Below are 25,581 nucleotides of genomic sequence, written 5' to 3' on the forward strand. Positions count from 1 at the left end.
AAAAATAATTAAACTCGCGCGTGGTGAATTCACACTTTACTACCTTATCGTTCCTCTTTTAAATATGATATACACAAAAACATTCATTACAATATAGTCTTAACTAGATTGAAATTTGTATATAATATATTGTTATTTATTTTATTTTTCTCTTAAATACTTATTTTATTTTATCGTTAAACTTATATAATTTCACTGTCCTCTAAAAAAACAAAAAATGACGAAAGATAAAGTTTATCGTATGAAAATTCCATTAGGTTTAGAGTATCAATCTATGTGGTATTGTGAATGTCAAATATTTATAAATTATTTTTCATACATTAAAAATATTTTTAACCTTAAATAAATGGCATATTAGGATTTTATTGTCATTATATTTAGACAGATTTGCATTAGGACAAACAAAATTCTATTTAGGACAAAAACAAATATTGAAATAAATTTGAATTTTGAAAGACCATTGACTGTAATATTCAGTCAGCGCACACACACACACAATTCACGTATTCTCTAGCGCGTGAGATTACCGCCACACTATAAATACCATAGGCGGGAGCAGTTCCCATTCATCAAACAAAAAAAAGCAGAAGAATTCACATTTTTTTCATCGTTCTAGTCGCCTAAACTCGTTCGCTAAGCTTTTTCTAGGGCTTTGATTTCTCCGGCCAATGGCGTTTTTTCCGACTTCATCATCATCACTGCCGGAGATATCACCGCCGTCTTCTCCGACTTCATCATCATCGTTGGAGTTTCCTGTTTTACCAGTTGCCGCTTTGAAGAGCAAAATCATTCAGAAAATTCAGGAGAATCGCGTCACTCTTATCATCGGTGAAACTGGTTGCGGTACTAATTCTCCTCTTGCTCAATCTCTATATAAGTAGTTGCTGCACATGTATATACTTATTTTGGACTCTGATTATATATGGAATGTATTTAGAGCTGCTTTATCTATGAGAATCGGAATCGGACTGGATATATGTACATTGAAGGTTTTGATTTTTTTTTGATAAACGCGCACCTGTATTAATTTCACGGAATACCTACCACTAGCAACATGTAGATACGAAGAAATCACTCAGTGTTTTGTTTTTGCTGGGATTTGAAAAAATATATTATTTTTAATGGAGTATATGTCATAAAAGATGTTTCATTTTCTTGAACGAACTTACAGAACTTAAAATTGTAGTTCTAGTGATTACTTTTCAAATTTCAATGATCTAATGGCATACTGACGGATGATAAAAAGTATACTGAATCATTGGAGTATGGAGAGAGAGAAAGAAAGAGGCATTTTTAAGTGTCATGGGAGTAGAATAACATGCACATGAGTCTTGGTATTTTATAGTTTTTTTCAATAACTTGGTGATCGGGCCAGCTTGTTTACACCTAGGTTATGATACGTGCTACCTCACACCAGTAGTCTAGTCTAGATAGATGAGAAGAATTTACCTTGTGTTTTTTTTTGTTTGTTGGGGTTTGAAACTCAGTCTTTAAGGATTGGTCCACTTCGTAGACCACTAGGTCAAGCCCTTGAGTGCAAAGTCATTGCTTTATATTGTGGATTCATCTAACACGAAATTCTCGTTAGAAATGCAAGTGTTTGTCCCTGTAGAATTACCATAAGGGTTTGACTTTGTCACACTTCCTTTAAGTTGTGTGATCAAGAGCAAGTGTATGATTTAGTGGTCAATGAAGTAGGTTGAGAATTATGAGGTCTCAAGTTCAAATCTCAGTGGGGTAAAAAAGAATAGATGATTTCTTTCGACATGTCAAAGCCTTAGTGGTCAGAGTTGTTGGAAAAAAGATTTCCAACAAAAGTAAATTTTTGTTAAATGTGCACAACATTTGCTTAATGTCATGCTACTGTTTTAGAATTTATCAATATGCTCGATTCAATCGGTAACTTGTTGCTTGGTTTTTAAGGAAAAAGCTCGCAAGTCCCTCAGTTTCTACTGGAAGCAAACATGGAACCCATACTTTGTACACAGCCAAGGAGATTTGCTGTGGTTGCAGTTGCTAGAATGGTAGCGAAGGCTCGCAAATGTGAAGTAGGTGGAGAAGTTGGTTACCATATAGGACACTCGAGAGTTTATTCAGAAAGGTAGGTTTTGTTGGTTTTCTCTCAGATGAACTCTTCATCCATGTCTTGCTTGAGTTTCAAATTTTCACTCATAATGTTTGAGTTGGTCGCTATTCTTCTTCTGATCTGAAGTTTGAGTGCATTACATCCTATAACAGAAGCTATATATCAGACAGCAAAAGCAAAAGTTTACATAATATAAAACCTTTTGGTGCACCTGCATGGGCAGCATTTGGATAGTTGAGTAACATAGTCTTTACTCTTGCCAAGGGTTCACTTATGAGAAAACATTTTATTTGACGAAGATCATTTAGTTTAAACACACATGCACAGTTTTTAAAGTTAAGAGTCTTAGGGTGTGTTCCAACAGCTACTCATTATCTCAAGCTTGAGGTCGATATATAAAATCTCACAATTTTGCCCTATTTGGTGTACTGTTTTTATATGGGGGCTTTCCCCATCCCTCTAATCACTAGTAAAAAAATTAGTACTTCATAAAGAAATCCAATAATCTGCGATTCACCGACACTAGAGGTTCTCTAAATTTACTACTGACATGCAAATCCCTAAATAGACTAGAAAAGACTCCTAAGAACGCTGGCTGTAAGGTAAGCATATCATCATGACTACACCTTAGGCCCCATTAGTCATGTTCCCTAAATGAATCTTTTGCGTCCATTGAAACTAATGATGAAACGGGAAATAGAAGCACTATGTTGACATTAGTACATCTGCACTTGGAACTAATGATGAAACGGGAAATAAAATTCGTCTAAAATCAAAATTGGTAATTTATAACATACAGTAAACTAATTTAAAACATATATTCTACTATATATATATATATATATATATATAAGAAGCTAAGAGCAGCTTCATAATGAAACTTCCAGCTTAGATATCCCAGACTCAATACTAATTTGAAACAAATCTTAGCCGAATAGGAGAAAAAATTTCAGTAATCGCTCCTCTCATCAGTGGCTGTTACACGGGAAGTCATTTTGGCACCTTAAGCATTGATTTATCAAGATGCAGTTTGCATGGAACAGCATGGAATTACTCTGATGTTTGAACTGAGATGTTGTGGTTAAAAGGAAATATACCTATCTTTACCTTTTCCTTGGTAATGTCCCCGCTTTTTTGTGAAACAGTATTAATGAATATCCATAATGAACATATGAACGTGTTTGTATTCCAATCACATCCAACAATTTTATTCAACTAATTATTATTGTTTCTTTCGCTGTGATGTATCTTCATTACTTAAACTTATCAAGTCAACGTTATGTCACAGATCTAAGATTGTGTTCAAAACTGCTGGAGTTCTGCTGGAAGAAATGCTAGAGAAGGGCTTGAATGCACTAAAATACAAAGTTATCATTCTTGACGAAGTGCATGAAAGATCTGTAGAGTCAGATCTCCTTCTTGTTTGCGTCAAGCAGTATTTGCTTAAAGCAACTGATCTGAGGTAACATTCTTTCTTGTTCTTTTCTTCTTCTGTAGTTTATATATAATTGTGCGTGCATCATAATCTCATTGGTGATAAACTGATTGTGTGTTGTCTATTTGGTTCAACTCTACAGGGTGGTTTTAATGTCTGCTACTGCTGATATAGCAAGATACCGTGAATACTTTAGGGATCTCGCTAGGGGTGAAAGAGTAGAGCTGTTGGCAATCCCTAGTTCCGGACAAGACACCATATATCAGCGAAAAGTTTCATATATTGAGCAGGTATGATTCATCTATTTCAGAGAAGATAATCTATTTCATTTACTTGTCCAAAAAAAAGGAAAATTCATTCAGCAACTTGTTCATTATATTGAAAAGTTGTCATGCATCTATGGTCTTTAAAGCATACTCCATCAATCGCTGTTAGTGGAAAATCTGTAACTTTGGCATTCTCCTCTCTCCTGATTAAGTTTGTTTATTTATGTTTAAATTCATGGTTTACTGGTCATAATGGTAGTTTGAAGTGCGCTGAGTCAACCTGACTTGGCTTTGTCCTACTGCCTTGGGTGGATACATGAATCTGTTATTGTTCATATAGTCCTATTTGTTGAAAATTTTCTGTTAACATTCAATTACAACTGTCAGTTCTCGTGTTCTATTATTTTATCCATTTTCCCCTATTTTTCTTAGTTATTGGGCTTTGTAATTGGCTGCAAATATGTCTGCTAGAAATGAAGCAGTTGCATTGAATTCCACTATTGTTATTGCTTCTCCAAGTTGCGCTTCTAAACATAAGCTTGACGTTTGCTCCAAGGAGGTCATTCTGGAACACGATAACCTTTTGTTTGTTTTGCTTTCATGTAGACCAATATAAGGAATAAGAATATTTCATTTCTAAATTAAAATTTTGATGGAAGGTCATTGTTTCCAATGGTTATTTCTTGAGATACTTGATTTATTGTTTGTTGCAAGTGCAATAACAACTGCCTAAGCCTTTACCCCAGCAACACACTATATCAACCCGATTCTTCCATTTTATTCCACCCTTGGTCAGCATTAAATAAAATGATATAAAAGATGCGACATACAAGTGCTTTTTAAATAGGGAAAATACATAAAAACCCCCCTGAACTTGGCACGAAAACTTACTTTATTACTTAAACTACACGGGTGTTTATATACCCCCCTTAACATATTTGATGTGAATTATTTTCAACCCTCCGAACACCAGCCCAGTTGAAGGCTGGGCATTGTTACACACGCGCGTTTTCATTGGTTCACGTCGCTAAGGGTTTAAAAAATATCTTACCCATTTTATATAATCCACCTGTTCCCAAAATACAACCCGACCCATTTCTAAACAAATATCCCTAAATCTCTAAGCCCGATTCTCATTCTCTCAAATCTACAAGACCTAATCTCAAGATTTTTCTTTCGTTAGCGTGAAGTAATTGATCGCATTGTGTGCTACAATTTTGTTCAAGAAGTAACGACAATACTTGAAAAAACTAATAAACAAATACTGAAAAAACTGAAAAAGTGAGGAAACAAAAAATCAAAATAATAGATGAAGAAGAATAAGTTTGAATCTTACATTTTGAAGAACAATAATTCCTTCAAAGATTCAACTTTTAGGTTTGAAGAACTAAGATTCGAGAAAAATCAAGAAAAATATAATAAATTAGGTCACCATTTTTGGATGATTGGGTTGGTGAGGGAGAAGAGGTAATTAGGGTTCTTAAAAAGTGAAGATTGTTCTTCAAATGGGTAATGGGTCGGATATTACTGTTGGAGGGGCAAAATTAATTTTAAAAAAATGTTAAAAGATGACTAACACGCCGTTCTAAGCTGTAACAACACGCGCACAAGGCTGGTGTTCGGAGGGTTGAAAATAATTCACATAAAAGATGTTAAGGGGGTATATAAACACCCGTGTAGTTTAAGTACTAAAGTAAGTTCTCGCGCCAAGTTCAGTTTTTTTTTTTATGTATTTTCCCTTTTAAATAACTAATGTGTTCTTATTACAAATCTATAATCCTTAAGATAATTTACACCAACTAGGCCTTAAATAGGTAGATACATTATCATTTAAAAATAGTAGATGTTTTCATGTAGGTACTATGGCTCACTACAAGTGAATATTTTGAATTTGACAATTCACCATATTGTTAAGTGATACTATTGGCTGGATGATTCGGATTATATTCTCTTCATCTTAAAATAGATGACTCTCTTTGACTATTTGATGCATTACTATTTTTTCTATTTTAAAAAAATAAATTGTTGATCAAGTAAACATATTTCATATCATAAAGAAGTTCATCAAAAGAACGTATACAAGTGGTATACTAAAAAGTAAAGAATCTACACAATCAATTGATACTTCATCAAAAAAAATAAAAAATCTAAAAAATCAACTGATTCTCTACAAACTCCACCATTCGTCTATACAATAGGGACTTCCTGTGCACCGTAAGAAAATAAGGGAACGAAGGGTACTCCTTAACGGAGAGGGAGGGAGGGGGGGACTCAACTCTACACCTTCAAAAGCTCTTCTATTCCTCACTCCAGACAACACACATTAATGCAAGTGGCACCACATTCCATTCCAAAGCTAGGTTTAGATATGTTCCATAACATAATATTTACTGAAATTGTGAATGCATAAATAACCTATCATTTACACTCTATGGTATTAACTTCAAAATAACAAAATTATCCATTTAAGGGGAGAATGCGCAAGTTTTCAAATAGTAAGATTACCCTAATTTAGAAAGAATAGATCCAAGATACCATGATTTGTACTTCTAACTTTTCCGCTCAAGTAAATGCCTTCTCTTTGTTTAAAATAACAAATGAAATGTGTGAATATGAGTTATATGATATGAGGATGTCACATGAAGACTAAAGTGATATTAACATAGAATACTAATATTGTAAGTTACATTGAATTTTTATGGGATGGATTGCAGGTTGGGGAAAGGGGTCAAATAATTCTTAGCATATAAAAAAGGAAAGTGGGTCAAATAAATTTTGAAGAAGGTAGTTATTTCAAGTTCAACTTAATGTTATCAAACTAGTCTAGTTTCTAAGTACTAAACATCAGAACTTCTAACACAGTAATAAAAAACTAACCCCTTATTCACCTTACAAATTGTTCAACATCTAAAATAGGACGTACATTTACTGTGGTCTTCCACTTAATTAATTTCCCTTTTCCTATTTGACTACTATGATGCATGTTGCTGAGAAAACTCATTGCAGTTTATGCAATTTCTGGTCACTGCATGGTATATTTTGATGGTGCAAAAATTTTTATACAGGGTAATATTTCTGCTTTGTCTGCAAGACTATGGAATATTTAAAATTTATCAGAAAGGGAATAATATTGAACATCCTAACTTCATCAAAAAAGAGCAGCAAGCGATTTATTTAGAGGATATGCAATATTTGCTTCCTATAAATTACTAATGTATTCCATTTTACATAAGTCGGAATCTGCAATGAGTATTATTTTCCTAACAGGTAGTTATTATTTTCCTAACAGGTAGCTGAACTCCTTAATATGGAATCAGATGAGACGGCTCTGAAATGCTGTTCTGGTCCAAGTCCACGGGAAGTTGCTGCTGATATCAAGCCTGAAATGTATCAGCTCATACTCAATTTAATTATATACATTCATAAAAACGAAATGGAAATTGAAAAGGGAATTTTGGTCTTCCTTCCAACATACTATGCACTTGAGCAGCAGTGGCGCTTATTGAAACGTTTCTTTGAAACATTTAAGGTTCATATTCTACATCGTAGTATCGACACTGAACAAGCTCTCAATGCCATGAAAATCTGCAAGTCGCACCGTAAGGTATGCTTTCCTAACTCTCTTTTCTCAACATCCATCAGCATCTCAAAAATCTGTGGAGACGGTCCTTAAAGCAGGCAGAATACTTCACCCAAGGGTGTGACATAGTTGGTCAATAAAGTAGGGAGAACCATGAGGTTTCGGGTTATTATTCAAATCCCAGTAGAGACAAAAAAACTAGGTGATTCTCATTTGCACAAAGCCCCAAGCCTTGGTGGACAGATTTACCCGGTACCTGTGCTAGTGGGACTTGGGAGGTAGCACATACCCGATAGAATTAGTCGAGGTGCATGCAAGGTGGCCCATACACCACCATCAAAAAAAGGGAACAACTAAAGTACTTATAACCCCCCACAGCCCCCTGCCTGCTCAAATGACAGAGAAAGAGTTCTTGCAGGAAAGAACATTTTTATAACATCTCTTAACGTTTCCCTGTACCCCGTTTCCTGGTTTTATTTCTGCAACTAGCTGCTGTCAATATTCAGTAAAACAAATATGGTTACTCCATTCTCGTCTCTACAATGTTGATGCCTAAAAAATACTGATGCCTCTATCTGAAACTTAAACTTTTCGCCAGGTTATTTTGGCGACAAATATTGCAGAATCTTCTGTTACGATACCAATGGTGGGCTATGTCATTGATTCTTGCCGTTCTTTACAAGTTTTCTGGGATAATAATAGGAAAACAGATTCTGCAGAGCTTGTGTGGGTTTCCAAATCACAGGTACTAAGTGAGCCCATGTTTGCCAATACTGATCTCTCTTCATGCGATTATTGCTTCTAATATTTTAAGATGCAGGCAGACCAAAGGAGAGGGAGAACTGGACGGACTTGTGACGGCCATGTATATCGATTGGTAAAAAGATCATTTTACGGTCAATTAGAGGATTATGAGCCTCCTGCAATACTGAGGTTATCGTTAAGGCAGCAAGTACTTTTCCTTTGCTGTGCTGAATCTAAAGCCATCAATGATCCCAAAGGTAATCAGCTAAAATTCTGTGCTTTTTTTGCTGGATTCTGAGCATCAGAGTTTCTTTTCTTTCCCTATCCTTTTACGTGATTATCTTCATGAAATTGCTTGTTGCTTGAACTTGAGTTTTGTTGTGAAATTTCTCTGTAATTCAAGGAAAATGAACAAAGCATGCTTAGGGATGGAAGAGATGTATGATTGTCTTGTTTGTTCTCCCCCTATTTTCTTTCTACGTCGTTAGTCTTGCGCTGCTAAGAATTTGCTTTACTGTTACGAGTGCTATGAGAATTATTATGGAAAATGTTTTGCCGACTTCTCTATGCTTCCTGATTCTATCATCCTGAAACATGCATCTTAAAGAAATTTTGTTGAGAACAGGGTGTTAAGAGTGGTTGTGGAATAATATATGTGAAGAAAGTGGATATTATGCTTAACTGAACCTCAAAAGCGAGTTCATGAGGTAACAGTTGGATAAGACCAGATAACGAGATAACAAGATTGTTTGTCAACAAATATCGAAACTTAAATATCACACCCCAAATTTGGAGGAGCATGTGGCCGATATTGGATGTCTTTTAACTTTCATGAAGCGAACTAACTGGATATGTCAACCCGTTCCATTGGACAGATGTGCATCATTTTGTAGAACATACATAACTCTAGAAGTGAAATTTCAGATAGCTAATTAGCTATTTCATCATATTACTGCTTGGTTGTTATATATTCTTTCTCCATGAAAGTTTATATCCAAAGTGATGGTTAGCATTTTCAAAAAAGTGCTTGCTGATCTCCATATGCTTGTTAGCTGTAGCTACTGCAATTCACTATCAGATTAGGAGAATGATTCTGGTTGGTTCTGTAAAATCTTCTATGGTTCTCAGTGTGAGAGCTCAGATCGGATTGTTGCTTGAGCTGTAATTTGCTCTTCTGTGAAAACTGGCAGTCTTGAAGGTCTAAGAGATATGTTGGTTATCAAGGTCACAATGCAAAATCCAAAATGTATTAATTAACAATTTAGTACATGTTATCAACTGAGAATTGAAATGCCTAATATGGTAAGGAGTGAATCCATGCAGAGCCTTTTGTATTTATAATTTGTTTCTGAAGTGTGAAGACTTTCCTCCCATGCCTACAACCAAAAGAATGGGAATAACGGCATGAGATAAATTTGCTGCAAGTATTACAAAAAACTTGTCCAATCTACTCTATTATCTGATCCACAGCACCCTCTACAGGGTGGGCTGGTTGGACCAAGAAGTTGAACCGACCTGCTCAGTGGCTACCCATAGTTTAGGCACAGAGCATGACTAATCAATTTATAAATGGGCTGAACAACTGCCATTCATCCTAATTAGCATGGTCTTGAGTGTTATTATCATCAATTTGCGTAAGTTTGTTGTCTAATTCTCTTTTCCCTTTTTTGGTCTACTGCTGTTTATAATGTGGGATATTAAAATTTAACTTATGGATCTTTGGTTTAGTTCTGCTACGGAAGGCTTTAGACCCTCCAGAACCTGAAGTGGTTGAGGATGCATTGAGTTTGCTTGTTGACATTCATGCACTACAAAAAGTATCTCCAAGGAGCCGTTATGAACCTACTTTTTATGGAAGATTGCTTGCCAGTTTTTCTCTTTCATTTGATGCTTCTATATTAATAGTCAAGTTTGGAGCCATAGGAATGTTACGAGAAGGCATTGTTCTTGGTATATTGATGGATATGCAGCCACAGCCCATTCTTCGTCCTTTTGGCCAAGAAAATTTGGTACCATCCCTATATGCTTGAATTTGAGAATGCCAATTTCATTGATGTTTAGATTAATTGAACATTCTTTGATCAATAAATTTGATTTTCCAGTTCATGAAGTACATTGACGACTTTTTCAGTGGAGATTCTAGGACCACTGGTTTATCGGGTAGAAAAGAGGTAATCTATATGGCAAATGCGTGTGCGTTTCAGTTCTGGCAGCGTGCCTTCAAGGTAAAACCACATGACTATAGGATATTCTTCTCCCTCTCCTCCCTCCTCCCCTGGTTCTTTTGCTTTATTTGCTGGGATGTGAGGTTTCTTCTTACATATATCTCCAAATGAAGGACAAACACCGCCTTGAACATTTAAGACAACTCTTCAAGTTGGATGATACAAAAGACAGAGAAATAGTGCTTCCGAAAATTGAAGAAGAGTGGTGCTTATTCCATAATCTCTTGCAATCGTCACTGAACCAAGTTGCTGAGTCATGTATGTCATCCTGAATTTTACTAGTTTAGATCCTTTTGTTTTTTGCACTAAGCTTGTGCTGCTGCAGATGATGAAGTTCTGAACTCTTTGCATCGATATCGACCCCAATTTCTTGCTACATCAAGTGGCATACCATCTTGTTATAATCCAAATGAATATCAGCACAAGTGCCATCTCGACTGTGAGCAGTATTTAGATGCTGATGCCTTAGATATGAGTTATAAGCTCCGTGAACAAGGTAGTGAAACAAGGAAATGCATTTCTGTTCCATTTTTGGGGCACAATGAATCTTTAGCACATAACGTGGCTCAAAATTTGGCTAGTGTAGTCAAAGAGGTACTGTATTCTGTTTTTACTTTGCTGTTTTATTTGATGTCATGATTTTGATATCATCTTCCTTTTCGATGTTGAATAGATGAGAAGCCAGTGCTCTTCGGCTGTATCTGGAAAGAGTGATATAATGGTCTATGGTGATTGGCATTCCACAAGGGAGGCATCCTTATGCAAATTTTTTCTGAGAGGAATGTGCAACCGGGGTCCGGACTGCTCCTTCTCTCATTCTTCATCAGCGAAGAGGCCGGACTGCAGTTTTTTCTTCTCTTTACAGGTATCAGTTGTTTTAAGGCTTATTCAAGTTTTTGCCCATAACAATTTTTTTTTTTAAAAAAACTGGTGACATGTATGCATCAACATTAAGGGTATGCTGGCCACCTCCAAAAGTGTGATTACATAGATAGCTAATTACAACAAACCCAGGAAATCCACCATCTGTATTTCATCTATTATACATTGCTCTTTACACCAAAAACATAAAGTAGAAATGCATTTTCCTTTGATCTTCTGAATGGAGTTTGATCTGCCTTTGAAGATTCTCTTTTGCTCTCCTTCCATATAGTCCACCATATGCAAGTCCATCTCTTTTGGCTTTTGCTCACTCCCCTTCTGATCCAGCAACTCAATAGATCAGCTGTGTGCTCTGGCATTGTCTAGCTTTCCCCAGCCAAGGTGATGAATAAGGACCAGACCCGAGAGGTTACCTTGCATTGGAGCAAAAGGTGGCTGTTTGTTTCAACAGCTTCCATACAAAGAGGGCATATGGAAGCTAAGTGAGATTTCCTTTTCTGTAAAGCTTCATGGGTAAGACATGCCCTCCTTACTACCAACCAGGAGAAACATTTCACCTTATCAGGTGCCATGCTTCTCCAAATAGCTTTCCAGGGACCTCTTTCTCATCCTGTCAGCTCTGAAAGGGCCCTCCTGTAAATTCTGCTGACTGAAAATTTGTCATCTGTCTTGTGACTCCATCTGATCATATCAGGGTCATTGGTGGTACCTGTGAAAGTTCCTATTCTACCAAGTAGAGCAGCCACTCTCTCAACCTCCCAATCATTTCATAAACCTCCTGAAAATTAGGTTCCATCTCTGAGTTGTCCAGGTATCTTCTATTGTGCTATTTTGGTTGGTGCTGATGTTGAAGGAGGGTGGGGAAAGCCTCTTGCAAAGTGCCTTGACCACCCCAGTTATCCTTCCAGAAAAGAATTTTTCTGCCATTGCCCACTGGGAAGGTAATGTCCTTCCCAAGGTTATTCCAGAAGAACCTGATGGTCCGCCATAGTCCAGCTCCGTAAGTGTTAGTGGATTCTTCAGTGCACCACTGACCATTTTGTCCATATTTCTGCTGTATTACATTCTTCCACAAGGCTGTTCTGTCCTCAGCAAATCTCCACAACCATTTTTTGAGCAGGCTGCTATTTTGTAGCATTAGAAAGTATTGGCTATTGAAAAATGAGGAAATGAATGATAGGGAAAAGGAGTTAAGGAAGGTTGCTCCTCTTTGTATTTTTGGGTTGATTTGGAGTTAAGAAGAATATTTGAAGGGGTTGAGAGTGCATTCTGGAGGGTAAATAGTTCATTTTTGCTTCATTTGGTGTAATAAAGATATCCCTGCACTCACATAGTATATTGACACCGTCTTCGTGATCAATGAGATTATTTTGACTTATGATATTTTCAAAAAAGATGTCTTTGAAATATGGCTCGAAATGTTGTCATACTTGCTGCGATATGGTCTTTTTTGATGCCTCTCTTTAATTTCTGTCTTTGCTAGCTCAGTGGGCTAAATCTTACCTTAAAAAATAGTTGAGTGTATTCATCTTTTTGTAGACAAATTTAACGCACTGGCTAAATGGGATATAATTTGAGTAGTGGTCTCAAAAAATCCATTTGTGCAAATGCCCCTATATTACTTGCATGTTGAAGCTGAAAGTATGAATGGGTTGCTTTTTCCTATTATCTTTATGGTGGTTCGAGTCAAACTCTGCGTAGTGGGAATAGTCCATGTAGAATATCATCATTAATTCTATGAGCACCTGTAGTGATCCTCATAAAATTAATAGTATTCTATATTTCCTGATTTTAATTTATGATGTGAATAGTGAGTTAAGGAAGAAAGATTTTTATTGGAAAAAAAAAAGGAAGGTAAGGAAGAAAATGTCTAGTCTAATTATGAGAGGTTAAGTGACTTCTGAATTCCTTTTTAATCTACTTACTTGCATAAGCTTATACTCTTTTTTCTGAGTCCAATTCAGATATTGTCCAAAAACCTAATTTATTCTTGACCTTGAGTCTTGGCCTTTGTACCGAAAGAGGGACACTCAGTGTTTCACCAGCCTGTATCTTTTCTATTGGAAAATTTCCAGCTTTCTTCCTAATGTCTACTCTATAAACTCGTAAAACTTTTTTTTATTCAAAAAATGCAAATCAGTTAACGTGTTCATCCAGGAAGCTTGTGACCGCAGTTAGCATATTCAGTAAGCTGATTTTAATCAAATTAGAGTCTGATTTGTCAACTTTCTTTATTTCTTCCTTGGTGCATCAGTCATCTCAGATGTAATTTTGTTACATCTTTTTTTTTTTCTGGGGGGGGTGGGGGAGGGGGTTGTGCGGTGGTTTTGGGAGTGCCCCAATCAACAAGGTGGTGCGATCTTTGAGTCTTGTACCACTCAGTTGAACAACTGGCACATGGTTGGAGACTCCAGCTTACTCACTAGATAGGGCCTTATTGGATTAGAAATTTCAATCACACTCCCCTAGGACACCAAAAAAACCGGGCCGAACTTCTAAAGCACCCGCTTCGATAGAACAGTATCATGGCAATTATTATATATCTTAGTAGTCATATTTGACCTGGGAATCATCACAAGTACGGCTTACCTGCTTTTGAAATATATACCATGCTACCATTTTAACGAAGTGATCTAATTATTTGTTTGTAGAATAAGATTTCATGATCTGCAAGTGCATGTATATTCACATTCTGTATGTAATTACTCGTGAAGGGAGGGGGTGGGGGAGTTTGGTGAAGGAGGGAAGTGGTGATTTGGATTTGGAAAGAGATAGGAGAAGGTGTATAACAGAATGAGGAGGCAGAAGAGCTTGCATTAGTGGAAGGGAGGAGGAGAGAGAATGGGGAAGATGAACATTTAATTGTGTACCATATTTATAGAATCGACGAAATGCTTCGGGGAGTTGAAAATAAGCATAGATAGAAGAGGAAAATATTTTTCTTTTTGGTGCTTATTTACCTTGTCCAAAAATTTATCATATATTAGATGGCCCTAATGCATATCTTTGGCTTCTTTGTATTTTCTTCATACCAATTTTTTTCAAGTGTATTGATACTCCTATCTGACATATTCTAAATTTACATATCTATAGGGATGCCGGAATGGAGATTCATGTTTGTTTTCTCACGATTCAGTTCCATCTGCTTATTCTGGTGTCCTGTCAAGTTTATGCCTGCCGGAGAATGATGCTGCTGATATGTGGTCACTTCTGCAATGGTTTCCTGTACCCTATCATGGGCGCATCCTCATACTAGATGACAATGATTTATATTTTTCATCGCATCTTGCACGTTTTTATGCTCCATCTTCGATAATCTCCACAACATCCCTTCGAGATGAATCCACACTTGATCAGTTACCAACTGGAGTCAGAATTCTGTGGGGCCATTCACATCCATACAACACGATAATATCCAAAACTGCAGGGAGTTCAGTTCCATGGAATGAAGTTAAATGTGTCCTATGGTTCCCAAAATTTGAAGCAGAACATAAAGAAGGGGATAGGAGCATGATGCAGACCTTTTTTGAGTATTTTGCCTTCCGGATGCTTGGAGATGCCTTAAATGAAGCTAAAGTAATTATCACCATGAATAACATACGTTTCTCACACCTACAGGTAATTTACTCATACTGGCTTTGGTAATCCCCAATAGATGCTGGATTAGTGCTTTCTACTTAAAAAGTTAATTGACAAGAGACAAGTTTGGAAGTTAATTGCATATTTTTGGTAATTTTGAGCAACTTCCTGAGATTCCTCGAGAAGTTTCTCCCTGAATTTTTTTAACTTCTCCTATCTTTCTGACAGTTCTGTCTGAAGTGCTATTTGTGGGTGTAATGGGGCAGGAAAGGAACCTGGAAACATAAATGCAAAATCTATATCAATTAGTTTATAGTAATTGAGCTTTTCGGAAGTTGACAATTGACATGAAAATATTCATTGTATGTGGAGCTGCTTTGTCTCAATATATATATATATATATATATATATAAATATATTTTATGTTTAACCATTTGGTATCCGGGATCCAAGCTTACTAATTAAGATTCATGCTGGGTAGGACCCCTTTAAGGGGGAAGCACTCCCACCAGGAATATGAGTGCTATTTTAAGTTGTCATACAGCAATGCACATTTCGAAGAGAATGCCTGAAAATCTCATTTGGAAAAAACTAAAGATGTTTCTCTGTTCTTTTCTATTGGCTGAGGCTCTTGAGTTATTTTGAACCGTTGATAAATCTTGGCAAGTTTTGTAATATAGTCTCCTTATAAAACCTTAGTCCCCTTCCGTATTTCTTTTCATGCTGCAAATAGTTCTCTCCTCCTACTCATCCTCGCCCTAAATCGCATCTGTGCTAATAGAAATGCTTCATTGATTCAGATTATCCCCCCCCCGGCCCTTACTTTAGCTGAAACTGAATGTTTGACACTGTTGCTTCAGGTGGAAAAGCTGGCAAGGGAGTGCTGCTTTTTTCTCAATGATTCATTTCTATTTGATGAACAGAACCTTGGAGAATTATTCGATGAGGTTAGAGCCAGAAAGCCAATGGTGCAGTCGAAGCCTGTCTCGTATGTTTTCTCACTGCATCCTCCTGTAGGCGTCCAGCCTGGTGATTTTGCAACACTCCTTAATCAAAATTTGAGTAAGGTTGTCTAGATATAGGATCAGCTCCTGAATGATGTGCAGCTCGGAGAGTTAATGTTATGGAAATTCGCATAGAAGTAGGGGTTTTGACTTGTGAAATCATTTCAGTAGCAACAGCGCGAAAAAAGGTTTCTCATATACTCTTAAATTATCAACTATAGAAGAGTTTGTCATGTACATATTTATCTCATAAGGGAGGATGGAGTTCCTTTTGATATCCAAAAATGCTGAAACTGCAGATACTTCTCGTCTTGATCAGTTTTTTTTTTGTTTAATCATTTCATCTCCCCCTCCTATGTGTTTTCTTGGTTATGATAATTAATGGTGAGCTTGATTTTAGTTGTATAGTTTTTTTTTTGTGCCTGTATATAACCATACGGTCAATTGGAGGGTCTATTTAAAGGGTAAAATGCTCTTTACTAGTTTTTTTTAGGGCTCAATCACTTCTGGAATGAATTATGGAGTTACGAAAGTGACTTCAGTTTGCCAGTTCAGACTCAACTCCTCATTTTATTTTGTGATAGATATATAATATGGAAGACAGATTTGAGGATGAACTGAATATACATATAAGGCTGCTATTATATCAATATATAATTCTATGGGTGATTACAGTGAATTTTCTGTATTACAACATTGGTATGCGTACGATACTGACATACTTTCTGCCTGCTTCTTCCTATGATATGTCACCAAAATCTTCACAGTAATCATTGATATATTCTGTCAATACAAGAACAAAAATGGTATCGTGTGAGCTCCAGTAGCAGCTGTAATATGAAACAGCAAGATAAACGTATGTCTGGACGACCTACCAGGATAACGATGGAAGCTTGTTGCAGTTTGCTGGAGCCCATCCAATCTGCTGTTTCTCATTGTCGTAAATCACTAGTTTGTCTAACATAGAAATATCTGCATACGTAAATCCAGAGAAAAACAGCAAAATTAATCCAATCTTTTTCTCCAAAGAGGACATTATTTTCGAGGTATAAAAAGAACAATGCCTTGTTCTGTCATACCTCCGATCAAATTAACATCTCCTATTCCAGCCTCCGAACCGTTCAATATCCCTAAGCATACATGGCCCTTATCCTGAGAGGATACAAATATCAGTATCGTGATCTAAAAGATTCATAGAATAATTTAAAAGGCACTTACAGTAAGAATAAGATAAGCCTCAGGTAACAGTTGAAGCTGAATATTCTTAGCTTTTGTGAAACTAAGTGTCAATGGCTTGAAGTACATCGTAGCATCTTTAAGGGATTTGAAAGGTTTGGAGCCTTTCCAGCAGACGGGCAAACTTTTGTCGTCCACTGCATCAGTCAGTTGCTTTGTGTCTATGTTTTTCTTAATCTGAAATCAGCAAAATATCAAAAGTCCAAAGCCAAAAAGATGATAAGTCATATAGGATGGAGGTTTTGCCTGATCTTACCAAAGACAACAGGGTCTTGTAAGCTTCGGAATTGAAGTAGGTAAAGGTAGTTCCACTGTCTAAAATTATCGGTATACCCTTTATTCCAGTTGCCTGCCCACCAAATAGGACATCTGCTGGTCCCAAAGAATACTCTTTCCTGAAATCATAGTAATCCAGAAAAGTTTATTCACATCTTGCATGCAAAGTGCAGATCTCCATATACAAAAGCAACAACTACAGACAGAACATACTCTGAAGATACACGTCTGATAGGTAACCAAACAATCCCAGAAGACGGGACAATGTCATTTCCAAGGAAAAGAAAACCTCCACCTTGTCCGCTTAAACAATGACCTACTACATTCCGGATTAAACCCATGCTACTCATCTGTGATAGTATGCTTGATTTTCCATTTCCTAGACCGAGAATTCCATCTGTATAATGCCCAGAGCGTGGGACTTCTTGATCATACCCACAACTACACAAGGGAAATCAAGCTTAGCTACAAACTTCATCGTTAAACTGCTCGTAGCTAACAATTTTAAAGGTAGTTTATTATCAGTTTCTTACCCAAACACCAGAGGAGGAGCAATGGAGGTACCATTAGTGTATTTTACTTGAAATGCGTCTCTGACCAGCACTCCCAAGGATGAACAATGATCTGCATACTCAATCTCATAGTCACATTGATCGGTAGGAGTGTGACCGGGAGGGTTTGCACCATGAATGGATACACATATGGGATCATTATGCTTGACCAAATTCTTATTCGGTTTGTAAGGATGGTGAGGAGCCTGCAATGTCATATATATGCAGAAATTATGAAAGATATTTCTGAGTATTTTGGATTTGAATTCATATTAATAATCTTTGGTTTAACTGGAAAGAGCGAATAAAAAGAAGTAGTCACCGGAAGATTTTTGGCGCCAGGTATATCACATTGGAGCCAAGTGAGATCACTCCCTGTGTCTACGTCAAGAAAATAAGGTCTAGGGGGTTGGCCAACATTGAGTACCACCTGATAATACCTGAACATGAATCGAATATCCGAGTTCAGATAACAGAAAACAAGTAATATGCAAGTTTTATGAATATAAAAGGAAATCCATAAAACTAATAGGATTATACATGCAAAAAAACCGTAACAATAACAATAAGGTTTGTTGATTGAGATTCTTAAAAAATTACTAGGGGCAGGGGCTCTTCATCATATGGGCGTCAGGCTGAGTCCAATCAAACTTGTTGGGATATCAAATCAAAGACAAGTTGAATTTAAATCGCTTTCAATCAAACTTTATAAAGTGTATGAACAACACAAGATAAAGTAAAGATTGAATTGAAAATATACCCTTTAGGATAGACATTCCCATCAAGGAGAAAAACCATAGTACCAAAATATGATTGTTCCTTCATTGGTAGAGTAAAGGCAGAACAATTATGAAAGTATCTACATAGAAGCATAATGTACCACACTGATAAAACCCAAGATGGTACCCATTTCCCTTTCATGATTTATTTGATTAAAGATAACAAATGGCTTAAAAATCAACAAATAAAAGTTTAAAGTTTAGTAAAAAATGAGAGAGGACTTGGTGAGACTAATTTAGAATAAGTGATATATATATACTAAAAAGAAATGGAGCATTGACTTGTTTTATGGTTTGGGGGTGGGGGTTGTAAATATTATTACTCCCTCCGTTTCAAAAAGAGTGACCTAGTTTGACTTGTCACGGAGTTTACAAAAATAAAGAAGAATTTTGAATCTAGTGGTCCTAAATTAAAGTTATGTCAAATGTACAAAATTATTCTTTAATCTTGCGGCCTTAAACAGTGAAAATCTGAAATTAAAATGTTACCAAAAAAAAGAAAGAGATCATTCTTTTTGAAACAGATTAAAAAGGAAAATGAGTCATTCTTTTTGAAATAAAGGGAGTATTAAAACTAGGGGTGTTAAATGATAGGATTTGAATGCTTGTTTTATAAAATTTATATGGTGTTTAACTTTTCGGCTAGTTTATTTTGTATAATTAAAATTAGACTTTTTAGAATTGTTTTATCATTTTGATTTCTCCTTTGTATTGATACGATTTGATTAATTAAGTATTTTAATTATTCAGCACAATCATATATTCATAGAGACTTATGATTTTATTAAAAGAAATTTAATAATTGATTCAATCTGTTCATCAATTTTTTTAAAAAACATTCACACTTCTGACTAAAAGAATGTGTTAAAATTATTATTCTTTCGTCCTAATATATATGACATTAGTTGAATGTTGAGAGTCAAATGATTATTTTCTTATCGCAACTTTTTTTATTATGCTTTTAAAGTATTTGAAATTGTTAACTATTTTAATTTATAGTATTTATTTTATATCCTACATCTCAAATATGTAAATTTCTTTTCAGAAAACTTAAAAATTTAATTTTTATATTTAAGATCAAAATTAAAAAATTTAACGCTTGAAATTTAAACCGCGCTACATATTATTTAGGGGAAAGAGATAGTTATCACGCCATCCTACATTTATATATCAACTACATATGACTATAATAGGTTAAGCAAAATTTTATAACTATACAAATTTATTACTACAATCTTTTGGTAACATTATCAAGATAACATTTTTTTAAGAATACTGCAATTTATAGCTAATTTGAAACCGACTGCAATTAAGATCGATTCTATTAAAGTAGGGATAATAAATAATCATATTTTTAAAGTGGGGAAAAAGAATATGTTAATCGTTATCGATACTAGGCAAGAGTTGCTTTTCCTTGCTCCAGAGGAGATTGGTATTGGTAGAGTCGCATTCAACCCCGTCTTTTTGCCCTTTAGCTGGTAATCACATCGGCCATAAGGTGATCTATCACCTCGATTGGGGAGAAAAAGCTTTTTTTTGTTAGAAAACATACTGTATAATTTCTACAAAAATAAATAAGCAAATTCCCTCTTTTTATGGATGTCCTCCCACCTCCACCTCTACCCCTATTTATTTTTTTTAAAATAAAATAAAATATAACAATAATAATTTCCACATTCACTTCTGCAATGAATTATAGAGTTACGAAAGTGACTTTAGTTCGCCAGTTCAAACTCATCTCCTTGTTTTACGTTGTAATATATATATAGAAAAAGAGAAATTTGGGGATGAACTGAATATACATATGGCTGCTATTATAAAAATATATAATTCTATGGGTGATTACAGTGAATTTTCTGTATTACAAATCAACTAAAATATGTTCTTCTGTAATATAGCAAACATTGGTATGCTTACAATACTGACATACTTTCTGCCTGCATATGTCACCAAAATCTTCACTGTAATCATTGATATATTCTGTCAATACAAGAACAAAAATGGTATCGCGTGAGCTCCAGTAGCAGAAGTAATATGAACAAGCAAAGATAAACGTATGTTTGGACGACCTACCAGGACAACAATGGAAGCTTGTTGCAGTTTGCTGGAACCCATCCAATCTGCTGTTTCTCGTTGTCGTAAATCACCATTTTGTCTAACATAGAAATATCTGCATAAGTAAATCCAGAGAAAATGAGGAAAGAAAGTTAAAATGTGGACAACAATTTCGATACTGATGTGCTCCTCCTCTGAGAAAATGTTGGTCATGTGTGTTCTTTTGTTGTACATTTTCTTGGGAGAAGACAACCTCAAAAATTTTGAACAGCACAAAAAGAAGATGCCTCATTCTGTCATACCTCCGATGATATTAACATCTCCTAATCCAACCACTGAACCATTCAATATCCCTAAGCATACATTGCCCTTATCCTGAGAGGATACAAATATCAGTATCGTGATGTGCTATACTTCTCAGCAGCATTATAAGATTCACGGAGTAATTTAAAGAGCACTTACAGTATAAATAAGATAAGCCTCCGGTGTCAGTTGAAGCTGAATATTCTTAGCTTTTGTGAAACTAAGTGTCAATGGCTTGAAGTACATCGTAGCATCTTTAAGGGATTTGAAAGGTTTGGAGCCTTTCCAGCAGACGGGCAAACTTTTGTCGTTCACTGCATCAGTCAGCTGCTTTGCATCTATGTTTTTCTTAATCTGAAATCAGCAAATATCATAAGTCCTAAGCCTAAAAGATGATAAGTCATAAGCATATAGGATGTTGGTTTTTTCTGATCTTACCGAAGACAACAGAGTTTTGTAAGCTTTGGAATTGAAGTAGGTAAAGGTACTTCCACTGTCTAAAATTATCGGTAGACCCTTTATTCCAGTTGCCTGCCCACCGAAAAGGAGATCTGCCGGTCCCAAAGAATAGTGTTTCCTGAAATCATAGTAATCCAGAAAAGTTTATTCACATCTTGCATGCAAAGTGCAAATTTCCATATAAAAGCGCCAACTACAGATAGAACATACTCTGAAGATCCACGGACGATAGGTGACCAAACAATCCCAGAAGACGGGACAACATCATCTCCAAGGAAAAGAAAACCTCCACCTTGCCCGCTTAAACAGTGACCTACTACATTCCGGATAAAACCCAAGCTACTCAACTGTGATACTATGCTTGATTTTCCATTTCCTAGGCCAAGAATTCCATCCGTATAAGGTGCATGCTCAGAGGCTGGCACTTCTTGATCATACCCACAACTACAGAAGGGAAAACAAACTCATGAATCACAAGCACCACAATTTCAGTAACAGAATAAACACTACAAAAAAAAAAAACTAGAATTAGCAACAAACTTCATCACTAAATTGCTCGTAGCTATCAATTTTTTTTGATAATCCGTCCCTAACTCATTGCTAAATAGAAACAGCAACAGATTTCGCTGTTGTTGATTCCAATCCTTTTAGCAGTGAAAGTGGAAGAAGTAACATTCTTTTTGTTGGTTGACAATTTTAAAGGTTAGTTTTAAGGAGAAGTTTATCAGTTTCTTACCCAAACACCAGAGGAGGAGCAATGGAGCTACCATTGGTGAATTTTACTGGAAATGCGTCTCTGACCAGCACTCCCAAGGATGAACAATGATCCGCATACTCAACCTCATAGTCACATTGATCGTCAGGAGTGTGACGGGGATGGTTTGCAGGTGAGTGAAGTGATGCACATATGGGATCCTTATGCTTGACAACATTTTTATTCGGTTTGTACGGACTGTGAGGTGCCTGCAATGTCATACATATATGCAGAAATTAGGAAAGATATTTCTGACAACTTACATGTGATTTTGGATTTGAATTCATATTAATAATCTTCCGTGTAACTTGAAAGAGCTAGGCTGCAGAAGGAATAAAAAGAAGTACTCACTGGAATACATTTTACACAAGGTGCGTCACATTGGAGCCAAGTGAGATCACTCCCTGTGTCTATGTCAAGAAAGTAAGGTTTGGGGGGTTGGCCTACATTGAGTGTCACCTGATAATACCTGAACATGAATCGAATATATGAGTTTAAGAGACAGAGAACAGGAAACAAGTAATACGCAAGTTTTACGAATTTCAAACACAAATACAAAAGGAAATCCAAATTCTAGAAACTAGCAACAAATCTTCTCATGGTGAGCCAAGAACTCATCCCCAACACAAAAACTCGTATAAAATTGCTAGCTGATGTAAGTTAGAATGAACAGAGGAATGTTTTGTGTAAACAAGCCCATTGCATCACAGCAAAACCCAGATACACCTGTCCTTTCTCAACGCATTTCTTTAGACAAAGACTCCAGTTTTTCAGACGATAAATCTTTCTCCGATCATGGATGGTGAATCAAGCCCATGTTCCAATTGAAATAATAATGCAAGTTCTTCCTTTTCGATGTTGAAAAGATGAGAAGTTTGTCTTCTAGGGATGTCTCTGGAAAGCATGATATATTGGTCTATGGTGATTATGGTTCCACAAGGGAGGCGTCCTTGTGCAAATATTTACTGAGAGGCATGTGCAACCGGGGTCCCGACTATTCCTTTTCTCATTCTATACCAGCAAAGAGGCCCACATGCAAGTTTTTCTTCTCTTTACATGTATCAATAGTAAAGAGAGGAAAAAATTGCAAATGGGCCTCTTTGCTTGTATAGAATGAGAAAAGGATCAGTGAGGACCCCGATTGCACAGGCCCCTGAGAAAATATTTGCATGGAGAAGCCCCCTTGTGGAACCATCATTACCGTAGACCAATAAGTCATGATTTCTAGAGACACTTGTAAAAGACTGACTTCTCATCTACTCAAACATCGGAAACCCGGATACATCTGTCCTTTCTCAATTCATTTCTTTAGACAAAGACTCCGTTGTTTCCTCTTTCCAGACGATACATCTTTCTTCAGACATGGAGTGTGAATCAAACCCATGTTCCAATTGAAATACCGTTGCAAGTTCTTCCTGTCTAAAAAATAAATCAGATAGATTCATCTGAAAGAGATTCACAATACGTTCTAACCTTCAGGACAGATTAAAGTCTTAAGTACATAAACTAGGAAATCATAGGATACTCCAATGGAGAACCACACCAAACTATTCAAGTCTATGGGAAATGTACACGAAATTTCCACGCAAAAATGCTGAAAAATTTGCAAGATGATTATCAAATCAAAGAATACGCCGAAAGAACCCTTCCAATATTCCAGCTACTGAAGAAAAGTAACACATCACAAATAAATAAATAAATAAATCAATACACAAAAGTTGAGAAAAAGTATAGATAAAACTAATTATATAATCTTTACCAGCATCAATAGCAAATGCAGCTATCTAACTTCAACACGAAACATAAATTTACGTATAAAAATTCAATGCTAAAAAATCTCTAAGGTTGAACCTATAGAGATTAAATACTGAATCCACCTCCAACCAAAATCATGTCCTTATTGCTACACACAGAATAACAAAATCCTTTAAGAATTTGTAAACTTTTTAATCAGCATTTTTTTTTTTGCAGAAGATTCATTGACACCCATTAGCAGTTCAAGCAGATACTATATAGATAAAACAAAAAAATCCCACAAAGTCGAGTTCGGAGAGGATAGAGTGTATGAAAACCTTACCAGAGAGGTTGTTTCCGAATGAAGCTCGGCTCAAGCAAATCAAAACAATAATTAAAAGAAAAAACATGACAGCTAATAGCAAAGTAGCACAGAGCATACAATAACAACAAGGTATAGATCATTGAGAAAAAGAAGTAGTGGAAAAAGAATATACCCTTTTGGATACACATTCCCAACAAGTGGAAAAACAACAGAGGAACCAAAATTTGACTGTTTCTTCCATGGTGGACGAGGCAGGTTAAAAGCAGAAAAAACTCCCTGAAAAAAACCAGATAGAAGTAGACAATACAACACCCAAAGTCGTACTACTTCCCATTTTCCTCTCATAATTGATTTTCCGATCAAACAAATAAGATTGATTCTAGGTTGAACAGGTGATTTTGGGAACAGAAAGATAAAAAAAAACTCTCAAAAAACACCAAAAAAGCCCGGGTCAAGCAAGAAAATATAAATGGAGAGATTGTAGAAAAATGGGAGCTGGATAAGGTGAAGTTTGGACTGAAGCGTTAATGGCGAATGAGAAAAATGGAGACTCCGTCAACTTCACGTGTAGGAAGAAAGCACGGGGAAAGAGATGACTTTTTGTGCATTGCACTACTTGTTTTTGTGGGGTTGTTGGTTGAGATTCTTGGAAGCTTCCTAGTTGTAGGGTCCACATTTTTAGTACTCCCTCTTCCCAATTTATATGACTTACTTTCCTTTTTAGTCAGTCCCAAAAAGAATGACACATTTCTATTTTAAGTAACAATTTGCCTATAAAATGTCTTTTTTACCCTTAATGAAATGATTTACAACCACACAAATTTCTATCATTCATTTTGGACCACAAGTTTTAAAAGTCTTTCCATTTTTCTTAAAGTTTGTGCCAAATCAAAGTACATCATATAAAATGGGACGGAGGGTATATTTCTTTATGAGTTGAGTTGAGTCGAGTCGAGCCTAACTCTATCGAGTTTAACTAAATTTGTTATGGTATGAAGTTTTTTCTCAGTACGCTACGAATAAAGTCAAAGATTTGTTGGTTGAGATTCTTGGAAATTTCCTAGTTGAGGGGTCCACATTTTTATTATTTATTCACGCGTAAGTTGAGGGAGTCGAGTCCAATCGAGTCGAGTTTAACTTAACTTGTTATAGTATCAATCAAGTCGAGCTAAACTTGAATCGAGTCAAACAAAGCTTTTATCACTAGTCTCTGAATAAAACCTAAGAGATACTGACTCAAATTCTAAAATTTATGATATATGGGATCAGGATGGGTGAGAGTAGGGTTGGGGGTGGGATTGGGGGGAG

General features: G+C 36.0%; 3 protein-coding genes and 1 long non-coding RNA gene across 5 annotated transcripts; 1 reads left to right on the forward strand and 3 right to left on the reverse strand.

Annotated features, from left to right (window-relative positions):
* The first annotated feature begins 582 nt into the window (after positions 1-582).
* On the forward strand, positions 583-16,114 carry LOC102584431 (zinc finger CCCH domain-containing protein 31). The gene is made up of 14 exons (XM_006355741.2): positions 583-843; positions 1,924-2,101; positions 3,375-3,548; positions 3,664-3,811; positions 7,077-7,391; positions 7,966-8,112; positions 8,188-8,368; positions 9,840-10,120; positions 10,214-10,336; positions 10,450-10,594; positions 10,662-10,930; positions 11,010-11,201; positions 14,312-14,836; positions 15,658-16,114. The coding sequence occupies exons 1-14, from the start codon at positions 669-671 to the stop codon at positions 15,871-15,873; spliced, it is 3,069 nt and encodes a 1,022-aa protein (XP_006355803.1). The 5' UTR covers positions 583-668; the 3' UTR covers positions 15,874-16,114.
* Positions 16,115-16,209: 95 nt separating this feature from the next.
* Positions 16,210-16,965, reverse strand: LOC107062184 (uncharacterized). Its single transcript, XR_001474482.1, has 3 exons — positions 16,881-16,965; positions 16,677-16,773; positions 16,210-16,584 (listed from the first exon to the last, which is right to left on the reverse strand). It is a non-coding gene; the product is annotated as an uncharacterized lncRNA (long non-coding RNA).
* A 39-nt stretch (positions 16,966-17,004) lies between these two features.
* On the reverse strand, positions 17,005-18,082 carry LOC102600181 (aspartic proteinase Asp1-like). The gene is made up of 4 exons (XM_015312548.1): positions 17,847-18,082; positions 17,527-17,754; positions 17,294-17,432; positions 17,005-17,214 (listed from the first exon to the last, which is right to left on the reverse strand). The coding sequence occupies exons 1-4, from the start codon at positions 18,080-18,082 to the stop codon at positions 17,005-17,007; spliced, it is 813 nt and encodes a 270-aa protein (XP_015168034.1).
* A 2,341-nt stretch (positions 18,083-20,423) lies between these two features.
* LOC102584763 (aspartic proteinase Asp1-like) lies at positions 20,424-24,944 on the reverse strand. 2 transcript variants are annotated; one of them, XM_006355742.2, is made up of 9 exons: positions 24,446-24,944; positions 22,566-22,683; positions 22,197-22,423; positions 21,671-21,904; positions 21,440-21,578; positions 21,161-21,355; positions 21,001-21,073; positions 20,717-20,813; positions 20,424-20,623 (listed from the first exon to the last, which is right to left on the reverse strand). In XM_006355742.2, coding segments are annotated over exons 1-9 (1,257 nt in total). In that variant the 5' UTR covers positions 24,619-24,944; the 3' UTR covers positions 20,424-20,622. The 2 variants fall into 2 exon arrangements, with proteins under 2 accessions (XP_006355804.1, XP_006355805.1); XM_006355743.2 differs by having other exon boundaries at positions 22,566-23,633; positions 24,446-24,534.
* Positions 24,945-25,581: the final 637 nt, after the last annotated feature.

Source organism: Solanum tuberosum, unplaced genomic scaffold (assembly GCF_000226075.1).
Source record: "Solanum tuberosum cultivar DM 1-3 516 R44 unplaced genomic scaffold, SolTub_3.0 scf00208, whole genome shotgun sequence".
Classification (NCBI taxonomy): Eukaryota; Viridiplantae; Streptophyta; class Magnoliopsida; order Solanales; family Solanaceae; genus Solanum; species Solanum tuberosum.

What these genes read in the sequence shown, in the direction of transcription:
- LOC102584763 (XM_006355742.2), bottom strand. Translation starts at nt 24,618, where the DNA reads ATGAGAGGAAAATGGGAAGTAGTACGACTTTGGGTGTTGTATTGTCTA. An exon ending in GGGAATGTGTATCCAAAAGG is followed by an intron (nt 22,684 to 24,445) that starts GTATATTCTTTT and finishes ATTCATGTTCAG; the next exon opens with GTATTATCAGGTGACACTCA. An exon ending in AGGCTTATCTTATTTATACT is followed by an intron (nt 21,074 to 21,160) that starts GTAAGTGCTCTT and finishes GTATCCTCTCAG; the next exon opens with GATAAGGGCAATGTATGCTT.
- LOC102600181 (XM_015312548.1), bottom strand. Translation starts at nt 18,082, where the DNA reads ATGACATTGCAGGCTCCTCACCATCCTTACAAACCGAATAAGAATTTG. An exon ending in ATCAGACGTGTATCTTCAGA is followed by an intron (nt 17,433 to 17,526) that starts GTATGTTCTGTC and finishes CTATGATTTCAG; the next exon opens with GAAAGAGTATTCTTTGGGAC. An exon ending in ACAAGACCCTGTTGTCTTTG is followed by an intron (nt 17,215 to 17,293) that starts GTAAGATCAGGC and finishes TGCTGATTTCAG; the next exon opens with ATTAAGAAAAACATAGACAC.
- LOC102584431 (XM_006355741.2), top strand. Translation starts at nt 669, where the DNA reads ATGGCGTTTTTTCCGACTTCATCATCATCACTGCCGGAGATATCACCG. An exon ending in CTTAAAGCAACTGATCTGAG is followed by an intron (nt 3,549 to 3,663) that starts GTAACATTCTTT and finishes TCAACTCTACAG; the next exon opens with GGTGGTTTTAATGTCTGCTA. An exon ending in TCTGCAAGTCGCACCGTAAG is followed by an intron (nt 7,392 to 7,965) that starts GTATGCTTTCCT and finishes ACTTTTCGCCAG; the next exon opens with GTTATTTTGGCGACAAATAT.